Source organism: Lampetra fluviatilis, chromosome 12 (genome assembly GCF_964198595.1).
Source record: "Lampetra fluviatilis chromosome 12, kcLamFluv1.1, whole genome shotgun sequence".
In the NCBI taxonomy this organism is placed as follows: Eukaryota; Metazoa; Chordata; class Hyperoartia; order Petromyzontiformes; family Petromyzontidae; genus Lampetra; species Lampetra fluviatilis.
The window spans coordinates 5,873,972-5,885,113 of record NC_136286.1 but is presented as its reverse complement, the minus strand read 5'-3'; the positions used below and the strand labels follow the sequence as shown (position 1 = coordinate 5,885,113).

Sequence of the window (11,142 nt, the reverse complement as noted above, 5' to 3'; positions counted from 1 at the left end):
ACATTGTGCTCACTGGGATTTCAAAAGCACGGCTACATCAGCGTTCGCAAACTGCTTCAAAGCGAATACATCGGGGTAACCGTTTAAAATGGCGCAATTAGCATATTCGGTAATTACTGCCACGTGTCCTTGATCTCATAATAGAGAGAAGTAAGAATCTTGCATTGTGTATTTTAATACCCATTATTAGTCTTACACTGCGGTATTCGACAAAGCCATTGCAGCTGCCGCACATTCATAATGAGGACAAGGTTACTCGGTATATATCCTTGCACGTGCGGTCGTGGTGTCTAGATTAATTGTTTCCCCGTCTTGTTTGATCTATTATGATTTTTTCTCCGGGCTCGCGTCTTTGATGTCCCGATAGTAAACATGCGTTCCGATCGTCGCGTCGCGCTGAAGGAGCCGTCCTTGAACTTTGCACGCACAGAGAGACGTGTGCGGTTTGATCGTGAAATAAACACATTATTTATTTAATCGCAACCATGCACCTGGTTCTTAGCACATTGACGGACGTGTTTACAAATAGGTTCGGTTTCTGTAAAATCGTCAATAAATGCTGGGGGCGGGAAGGGGGGTAAGAGACAGAGAAGCATGGAACACACGCGCGCACGTACGAGCGCGCAACACGAGATGTGGGTCCATGAGCACAGACCGGACACTTTCACTTTGTAGGTACCACCTGATGTGGCGTCACTTTAGCGATCTTCCAATGTCTTAATGTGGCCAACGACAGTGAAATTGTGCGCTGACCATTTGAATTAAGTGGGTTATCGAATAATTTCATTCTTATTCGCCGTATAAATGAATCGATACCACTTAAAGTGTTGCTATTGTAGGTGGTACCAATTTGTTTTTGTTCTGGCCCATGGATTAATAATGACAGCAGCGCGTCGCGAGGCTACACGTGTAGTGGTTGGAAATATTAGCGCACGTACCAAAAGCATACAAAACTCATTATACCAACGGGACGCCGACTAGAACAGTATGCACAGGCATTACGGGGGCTCGTGATTACATTAAGACAATGCGACCCTATCCGTATTGTTTAACACGTTTAGACGCTGCAAGTAAAACCATGCCGTACAGCGCGTGGACACGTGTCAGTCTCGCAGGCTGTTGGAGTTGATCAGTTCCAGCATCGCTTCCGCAGCCGGGGACTGCAGGCGGAGAGCGGAGTGCGGGAATGGGCGCTCTCCGGGGGAGTCTCCCCCTTCCCATCCACAAGACGCATCCTCCGCGCAGCTCTCTGCGAAGGCACACGTCGTGGCATCGTCACACACGTGGTGGCATCGTCACACACGTGGTGACATCGTCACAACCGTGCAACAACACCAAGGCAACTACCGCCATCATCATCATCATCGCTACCACCACCATCATCGTGATCATCGTCGCAATCACAATGATCGCTAACATCATCATTCATCGCTACAACTGCCACTATGATAATGTCCATCATCGTCATCATCATCGCTACCATTATTGTACAGTACCACCATATCAACCATTACCACAATCGTTAGCATTATCCTGACCGCCATCACGATCACTACAACCGGCACCGCCACCCCCACCCCCACCAGCGTGCCCAAGTATTGCCTCGCATACTCTTAGGTTTTTTCGGTAAAGTCACGTAGATAAAAAATAATAATGAAATAAAATAATAAATGAAAATAACTCAATTAAATCACGACGTTTCGGAGGCAACACAAGTCTCCGTCTGTGTTGCCCCAAAACGTCGTGATTTATTTTAGTTATTTTTATAACTAATTATTTTATTTCCTTATTATTTTTTAGCTACGTGACTTTAACGACAAAACCTAAGACTATGAATCCTTGCAGTCACGAAAGCTTCAAATCTAGAATTATTGCCTTGCAGTCGTCTTTATCAAGGTGGATACCTCGGATCAGGGCCAGAGACATTGAAACGCAGCGAAACTTTACGTTAATGAATTAGCTCTGGGTAATGCTCCAAATGCGGCTCCCATCCTCCCAAAAGCACGTTTCGAGAGGTATTCTACACGATAATCGTACAAACAGCGTCGGACCTGAAATGTTGGTGTCTCTCTCGCACCGACATTGATCAAAAGACGGGCATCAAAAGGAACACTGACAAGCTCCAGGGGTCAAGAGGTCACCGTCTTGAAGTCCAATAAGTACGGACCAGGGGATCAGGGGTTTAGGGTACCGAGTGAAGGGCGCGTGTTTTAGACATTGCACGTAGACGGATCTCAACATCAATGAACCCAAAACCCCCTGTAGAAACACCTTCACAACCAACCAACCGCCCCAAGAAAGCCACTGGAGCTATGCACCTTTAAATCTGAATTTAAACTCATTTTGTTTCGAACTGCTTTTTGCGTTGAGTTTGTTGTCTTTTCCCCGCACCTCCGATTAACAATGTTGGCTACGTACGGTGCGAAATAAGTTGAACATACATACACGTGTAAAAAATAACCAAGTTTACGACGTAAAGAAGGTGCAGAGACACAGACTGTGGCGTATCCACCCACTCTCTGCGGCATTGATCTGAATATGATATTGTGTGGTGAGGAATGCGTATAAAATCGAATTGCTATCAATGAAAAAATTCGAGTAATGTGGGTTTATTTTTGTGATATGATGTGTGTCTATATGTGGTTTTTGCATGTTTTGAGTGCCAGTGATGACATAGAAAAGTAGAGTCGGCGTTACTAGGACCACACGTTACAGACAAAAGAATATGTAGCATATATTCATTTGAAAGCATTGAATATTCTTTTGAGCCAAAAGATCCATAACTGCACGGGGTCAGCTGCTTTATTTTTGGAATGGGGGAAAACACATTGGAATGGATGGGATGACAGATGGGTGTCAATTAGGATGGGATTTCAACCAGAATCAAGAATGGCTGGAATCCCATGTGTCTCCGCAATGCGTTCTGAGTGAAGGGCTCTACGTGGTCACAGCTACACCATTTCAGAGGTCCTGGTTGAAAATACTATCTTTATATTTACTATTTCTATTTGACCAGGCAAGGCCCACTGAGCTATACAGGTCTTTTTAAGAAGCAACCTGGCCACAAATGATAGCTCAACGAATTGGCGTATTATGTGGAAATGTACAGCAGCCAAATACTCTTAACGTGTAATGTTGATTATAAATGTGAAGGGAAAAACCGGAAGACTCGGAGAAAAATCCACACGACCACGGGGAGAACATACAAACTCCAAATATACAGGCGTCAGGGTCGGGATTGAACCCACGACCTCCTGCATATCAGGCAAGGGAGTTTATATCTCGCCACCGCGGCGCCCATATTATGTTCAAATGGGGGCTTTTTCTACGTTGTTACTGCAGGAAGCCTTCGACTCTCTTACTTGGTAAAAGTAGCAATGTACACGGTGACAATACCTTTGGCCATACAACACAGATTGGTTGGGATCGACCCGTTCATGATGTGTTGCTCACATTTTACATCAGTGGTTTTGCGCTGTGACCCCGGCTATTTGAGTTCGATTCTCTGCTACGGCTAAATCAGTGCTGGGCTCAATCTTAACCAATGCGCACTAATCAGCGTGGTGGAGTATGGCCAAGAAATCCTCATCATCCAGCAGTGGTTTGACAAAGGGAAATTCATAACGTTTTACAGATGCATTGTTTATAAATATGAACCGCTGAAAGCTACTATTATGTTTTAAGAAAATAAAACATAAATAAGTTCTGTGACGAGTTTTTTTTAGCAAGCTTGGTAACCGTGCCTTGTGATCGAGGGATGGAAATTAATGTGACAACAAGGGGTGTGAACTGGGGTTCATTTACTTTCCACTTTCCCTTGGGAAATAACTTTAACTAACTAAATTATCTGTGTTGTAGACGGAGCGCTCTTGACCAATAACATCTAACAACCCAGCATTATTGGCTGAACAATCCTGACTCGACTGATAAGACCATTAAGGTTGAAACCAGTCCAGAGTGCACTTGTTTAAACAAGTGCTATCTTCATAATATTGGGTTGGAAGCCCATAATAGGCTGATGCACTGCAACGTATGTTGTTTTAACGTGTAGAGATACGCGGATACTATTTATGTATTTCATTATCTCAGTACGGCGCTAGCGTGGTACAGATGTAGACATGGCTTCATTTCAACCTGGTCGGTGATCCAGGTGAAACATGTTTCCACATCCAGCACATCACGTGCAGAATAACGAATTGTTTTGAGTCAGTGAGACTAAGAGTGCTTTACATCACATCTCATCTAAAACACTAGAAAAAGGCACCCCCAGTGACAGCTGCCCCTATAGGCACAAGGTGACTCAACACCTGGCCTGAAAACGAGTATTAGTCTGCCAGTAGGGGCGACCATTGCTGTATATAATCTCAATTGAGCAATTTTAAGTAATGTGCGGGTAATTTTCGAATTTGTATTGCTATGTCTATGGCTACTAGTCTCTTGTAACCTACTTCTGAAACGCTCTTCCTTCCGATATTAGGAATCCACTGGAGCTATGCACTTTTAAATCTAGATTGAAAACTAATTTCTTTTAGAACTGATTTATCTGTTTAGTTTGTTGTCCTTCCCCCCGCACCTCCGATTAGCGCAGTTGGCTACGTACGGTGTGAAAAAAGTTCGATATACATACACACGGAAAAAATAACTCCGTGACAAACGAAGCCCTGGGCCGTTGCAGAACCTCACCTGACGAGCAACACAGGCCGGGAGCTCCGCACTTCCCCCCGTGGCCGCACGGCTCCCCTCGGCTCTCGCACGGAGACGGCATCAGTCGCTCGGCGCGGCAGATGGCCACGTCCGGGCCACCCAGGCGACAGCCCATGGCCTCCCCGCAGCAGATCCTGGGTCCAAAGCATCGGCCCTGGCCGCCTGGCCCACAAGGCAGGCACTGGCGTCGTCGTGGTCGTTGTCCAGGCGTCACATTTTTGTAAAGGAGAAAATGCGATAAACAGTGTGGGTGGCGTTTTTTCGTATGACACCGAATGTCGCTTGTGTATGCGTACTCACATGCCAAGAGAGAGAGAGTGAGTGGGTGACTGCAAATTCTACTTCTCGCGTATGGCTCTAGATTGTGTGTAAAACGCTGAACTTGAATGGCGAGGTTCGTGAGCCACAAGTGTGGTTTCGTTGATATACTCGAGGTTCCTGTCACATCTCAAAAGAAATTGACATTGCTTAGTTCAGACATGTCACGGTGCATAACACGACGTTTGGCTACGTACCCTGCGAAAGAAGTGCAACATATGTATTGTCAATAGCGGAAGACCAATGCATTATTCCCAAATGTAGACGCTATAAATATCTGTCTCTTGCCAGTTGCATAAAACAATCCAAAGTGAACATTAGCTGTGGGTAATGGAAATGTTATACGTAAGTGATTTTATGCAACTGACCCTTGGCAAACAAGATACCACTGCTGGAACGCGAGAGAAAACACACATTTTAAGCGAGCAACTCTAATCCTTTTCAGCGCGCACATGTTGAATCACTCTAAAGTGTTTCTAAGGAAAGTGCAACACATTTAATTCAACGACATCGTCACAAACTCCCTCGTAGCGGCATGCACTTTAACGGCGTTCGCTCAAACCGAGACGAAAATCGTGTCCGCACTCGGTTGAGGGCACACCTGCCGGACACTGTCGGTGAGATCGCGCTTTCCTCCCCTCGGGCAGTTCTGGATGTAACACGCGGACGAGATCAGCACCAAGGACAGCACGCTGACAGCCAGCGTTAGAGGTGCGCAGCGAGCCATGGTGTCGTTACAACAACACTCGTCTGAGGCAAATGCGACAACGATAACGGCAGCTCGTGTCCTAATGCAATCCAATGATTAAGATGTCGCCTTATATACGATGAGAGTGCTCCTGATCCTCATCGCTAGCACATACCACCCCCACGAGACCCCCACCACCACCAACTTCCCCCCCAACATGACCATAATCGTACACGCGAACAAACGCATACACACACACAGGTGTGTCACATGACTAAGTAATGAGACATTTACAGATTTCTATTCCCGCTTTCAACGTGAATCAAAGTGCGGCACTCCATCAATTTTCTCGCCTACAATATTTTGGCCCGCACATTATCCCGCTGTTCAAGCAACATTTTTTTTTTTTTACGAATTATACGCATATAAAATGCACGCGCTAAATGTTGAAAACGCTTTCAACAAATGAAAGCCCTCATTTTGGACACGCAAGTCCTTGACGCCGACTGTGTCCCTGAGCACGTACAATGCATTATCTGCTGTGCACAGACTAACCGAATCACATTACTTTCTACTGCAAATTGACGTATATCTATGGACGCGCGGAAGTTGGCGGCGCTGGGTCATCTCGGACATTTAAAGCACGATGCCGCAAATCACTACATTATGAGTCTTCAATGGCTGTCATGTTTTGCCAGTGTCTGACATTGTGCGAACAACTTAGGCCAACTAATCCACGTAATTCATGTTTACTCACTGCCCGTGCATGCTTTAATCCCCTTGATTTGCGTATTGAAGGCCAGACAGTAACAAACACATTAAGAGTTCTGCACGGTGTTGTTGCACTTTGGTGAATTGCTTATATATGTGATATATAATTGGCGAGGCACGAGTTCTGAAATAAGAGGCTTCTGTCCGCTGCATGTTCAGGCGTGACTGGATAATATACCTAACGACTTAAATGGCAACGTTTGTGTTATTTGGGTTTATAATTAATGTATGAGTGGTGTCAAGAGTTCGAGCATAACAACCTCTCCAAAAGGAACTCAACTTCTGTTGGAATAACTGCACTCGTCTTCTAGAAGTACAACCCTCTACTTAGCAACCATTTATTATGGCCACTGTCCGATGGTTTGCAAATGAGAGACTTGCTTTGGAGTGTGCAATAGGATTGTGATACGCAGGCTGTAGCAGCTCAAACACTTCATTTTCTAGAATCAGTTTAAAATCAAATAAAATTGGACATCTGTGAAAAAGAGCTTTATGGGTCATCGGATTCCTCCAGTAGAAATACAAATTTCTATTCTGATTCTGAAATTGGAGTTTAGATTTTGTAAGGACAATATCAGATCCTTTTTTCGCAGATAGATTAATTAATGAAATAAATTGATTAATTAATTAATCAATTGCATTATGTAGTAATTCAACGTGTCTTCGTGCTAACAAAAGTGACGTCACCAAATCCGATGTGACACCACTATTGGCAGGGAAATTACGGGCGTGATTTAATGTCACGTTATTTGCCCAGACGTCAATCTTCCGGATCATCCAATATTTTATACCTTGACCTGGTTTTCTGATTATCTTGGATGAATATGAAAAACTGGGGAGCACGTTCCTAGATTAAGCACACGTTACTTTGTATATAGCTAATATTGGTGTCTTATAACAGAGATTTTCTCAGCTTTTTTTCAATGGATATCTGGAATAAATTTCAATTTCAATTGTTCCTACCGTATGACCTGTGCTGGGCAGAAATGTATTATTTCTAGAATTGAAGCTTTCGTGACTGCAAGGATTCATATTCGGTAAAGTCACCTACGTGACTTTACCGAAAAAACCTAAGAATAGAAATGTATTATGTTTATCCCTTCCATTCTTCATTCAGGCTAGCCACTATGTATAAAAAATGTAGTTGTAAAGGAAAAATAGCATCGACATGACCTGATTATGTTTAAATTGGCGTTATTCTTCATCTTATACTGATCTCTAACCCAACACCAATTCAATTTGAAATTAATTTCATAGTAGTTGGTGTATTTAATCTATGGCAGACTTACTATTACACGTATTGTTATATTTTTTTAAATGTAATTTTGTTCATATGGTTGGCTAGCCACTAAATTGTCAATTATTTGGTTACCTATCATCTTTTTGAATAATTGATATACAAGTGTGTGTTCTTCCCGTGGTCGCGTTGATTTTTCTCCGGGTCCTCCAGTTTTTTCCTCCACATTTAGAAACCTGCGTTTAGAGTATTTGGCTGCTATACATTTTCACGTGATAAGCCGCTTCGTTGAGCTATTATTTCAGGCCAGGTCGCTTCTAAAAAAGAACTATATAGCTCAGTTGGCCTTACCTGGTAAAGTAAAAATTTTTTTTACACACGCTTGCTTATATGCAACGTATACTTATCGTCACACATAAATAAGCATACTTTTTAATACGTACAAATTATTTGGTGATACTCCGTTGTTAGTGGCATACAAGTACAAAACAACTCAACACATTAGTCGATATCACTGGCTTAAAAGGAAAAAATATAATAGGCGACGTTTTGGATAATGGCCCTTATGCATAGAACACGCGTAGCAAATTGTGTTAAGTGTTTTTCTTTCTTTCAAAAATACCCTTCTTTTTCAGAATTATAAAAAGTACAGCTTGTATAACACAGTAACCATTTGCATGCTTTGATATTCGCTTTCACAAAGCAACCATATTTTTACGTAACAACATACTGCAGTGGTGCTTGCACAATGGTGGACAAATATTGATTTGACCTCTTGAAGCATATTCACCAATCATCAATTGTCTGAAGCTCAGATGGTGACGTTACACGTATTGCAAATGCAGAGAACACCAAAAAAAGCCATTGCAACATTCCACAAATTATTAACATATGCCTGGCGTCCCATACAACTCGTCTGAATCAATTATGTCGGTGTGTATTTTTTTCTCTCTCCAAGGTGCATCATTAATGACGAAAGTGGATTTTATATATTAACAATCTGAAACATTTTCCATAGCGATCTTGGATGGATAATTCACGCGTTTAAATGTAGCGCTGAGGAAACCGAAAGGCTCTTCTTAAAGCATTTTTTTTATACAATGGGTAAAATAAAACTGACCTCGAGTCTTATTCATCTGCCGTGCTTTGTGATGAACATGTTTGGGGGACATTGCACGTGTGCGTGTGTGCTATCATATTTTAGTACCCTGCACCTGCGTGGGGCTTTATATATGGTGCAAAGATGCACTTTAAAATGGCATTTCGTGTCAATAGATGTTTTAAAAGACGCGTTTGACTGTTGGTGATCTGCGGAAGCGTGTCGCTGGTAAAATGTATGCGAGTCAAGGTGGGGCAGCCGAAGCCAAACATTGTTTTTTAAGGCTCGGTAACAAATGAGAATCGTGATCTTGTGCCGTGTGTAATTTATATTCTGAAGGCGTGCGGGGAAAAAAAACGGTTTGATGTGTTTTTGTTATTTTTCGTGACAAAATATATATTTTTAAGCATTACCTAATACAGTCATTGATAATTTTCCATGGCACACAAACAAAAAATCTATACAAATTTTTATTGATCATTTCATGTATTGTCAGGGTGGACCAAATTATTTAGGATACATTGTTTATGTCTTTACGAGATGATATGGCAAGTATGCAATTATGCTTAAAATTTAATTTTGCATTATTTTTTTTTAGAAATGTGTACAAACTTGTAAAGTTGAATACTTGTTTGTTTGGGGGGGGGGGGGATCAAAAATAATCCCACCTTCGGTCTGTGACGTAAATCATTCATGCTGCTGAATAAGTTAATAACATTGTCACTGTGGACTGACTAACGAAACCATACGAGTAAAGTTAACTCCCTTTAGGGATTTATACTTTCACCCTATATTTTCTTGGAATCAGCCATCCAACGATGGATCAATTTAAATAAACTAAATGCTCAGCCCTTCTTTGACCATCTTGACTGCCGTCTTCCCTCTATTTTACCTCTTCCCCCGTCCCCTCATTCTCCTGGGTGACTTCAACCCCCACCTCAATTTTCCCTCCATCTATGCAGTTCTCCTCCCTCTAAGCAGATAATTTAATCTCCACGCCCCCTACCCTATACATCCGGAGACACCCCGGACTTCATGTTCCTCCCTCATTGCATAGCTTCCTCCATCAACACAAACCTCCGTCCCCCTTTCTATCACCTTCTCCTCACCCTCACCATGTACCTATGTGTGTTGAACTTCTTTCGCACCGTATGTAACCAGCCGTGTTAATCTGAGGTGCGGGGATGGACAGCAAACTGTGAAGAAGAACAAGTAACCATCACTTTACCCTCGCTTCCCACCACGATCCCCTGAGCCCCCACACCACAATTTTTCCCACCGCCATCTCCGTTCTCACCTTTAACTCTTCCCCTCACTGCTTCCACCCACATCTCTGCTACTGCTCGCATCTGCCGCTTTTATCTATTCAACATCATGAAAGTGCCGCCCTGTTATGTCAATGCATGTTGCCAAACTGCTGGTTGATGCTTTGATGTTTACAAGGCAATTATCTTGTCCCCCCTTGCCTCTGCTCTCACCTCCCTCCAAACTAATTCAAAATGTCCCCAATAATTCTACCACTTCGCTTCCGCCGTCTCTTCAAATATCTGATGCTCATCTTTAAATCCCTTCATGGCGTTGCCCCGCCGCACCTCGACTCTCGTCCTCCACGTTCCTAAACGTCTCCCTCTCTCAGTCCCTCCTTCTCCCTGTGCCCAATCCCCTTTGCGGTGCTGCCCCCTCCTTGCACCCCATCCACTGGACGCGGTTATCTGGCTTGACCACCTCCACGTGAAATTGTAGATGATGCTCTGCATCTGCATCAGCCAAACGAAAGAAGACTGGACTAGATGCCCCCTCTTCATTAAGCAGTCCCCTTCCTTCACATCCTTCCGTTCCTTTCTTTAAGCCTCACCTCTTCTCCATTGGTAGTACATGTTGTTTATGCCATTTATTGTGAAAATTCTGTCACAGTTCCTATGATTGCTTTTTCATTGCTTTCATGGCTTTATTTTGGTGATTTCGAAAAGTGTATTGGTTTAGCCATGTTTGTTTGTTGTAGTACAGAGTTAGACTGATGGCCTTAATCTAAGCTGTCTTGTGGTTGTTGTTGTTGTTGTTTGACTTGCATCCCACTGGGATTTTTGCACACAGCGTTGGTGTACGGTGTTTTTTCTGCAATATTTTGCTGTCTTTTCTTGGATTTTCTGTTTGCACTTAGTCACATATTCACTTTAAGATGTTTTTTGTTCATGTTTTTGTTTTTTGTTTGTTGCGGTTGCACCCGATTCAAGAGCTGAATGGCTCACAGGGCTATACCTAATGAATGAACTTGAACTTGAATTGCCCATTATCGTCTTCTTCCCTCCGCTCGCCCCTCAACTC

At 43.1% G+C, this 11,142-nt stretch overlaps 1 protein-coding gene across 1 annotated transcript; it reads right to left on the bottom strand.

The window, feature by feature from the left end:
- Positions 1-289: 289 nt before the first annotated feature.
- Positions 290-5,804, bottom strand: OXT (oxytocin/neurophysin I prepropeptide). Its single transcript, XM_078861195.1, has 3 exons — positions 5,624-5,804; positions 4,684-4,885; positions 290-1,249 (listed from the first exon to the last, which is right to left on the bottom strand). Exons 1-3 carry the CDS (start codon positions 5,747-5,749, stop codon positions 1,104-1,106), a joined length of 474 nt encoding a protein of 157 aa, XP_078717321.1. The 5' UTR covers positions 5,750-5,804; the 3' UTR covers positions 290-1,103.
- Positions 5,805-11,142: the final 5,338 nt, after the last annotated feature.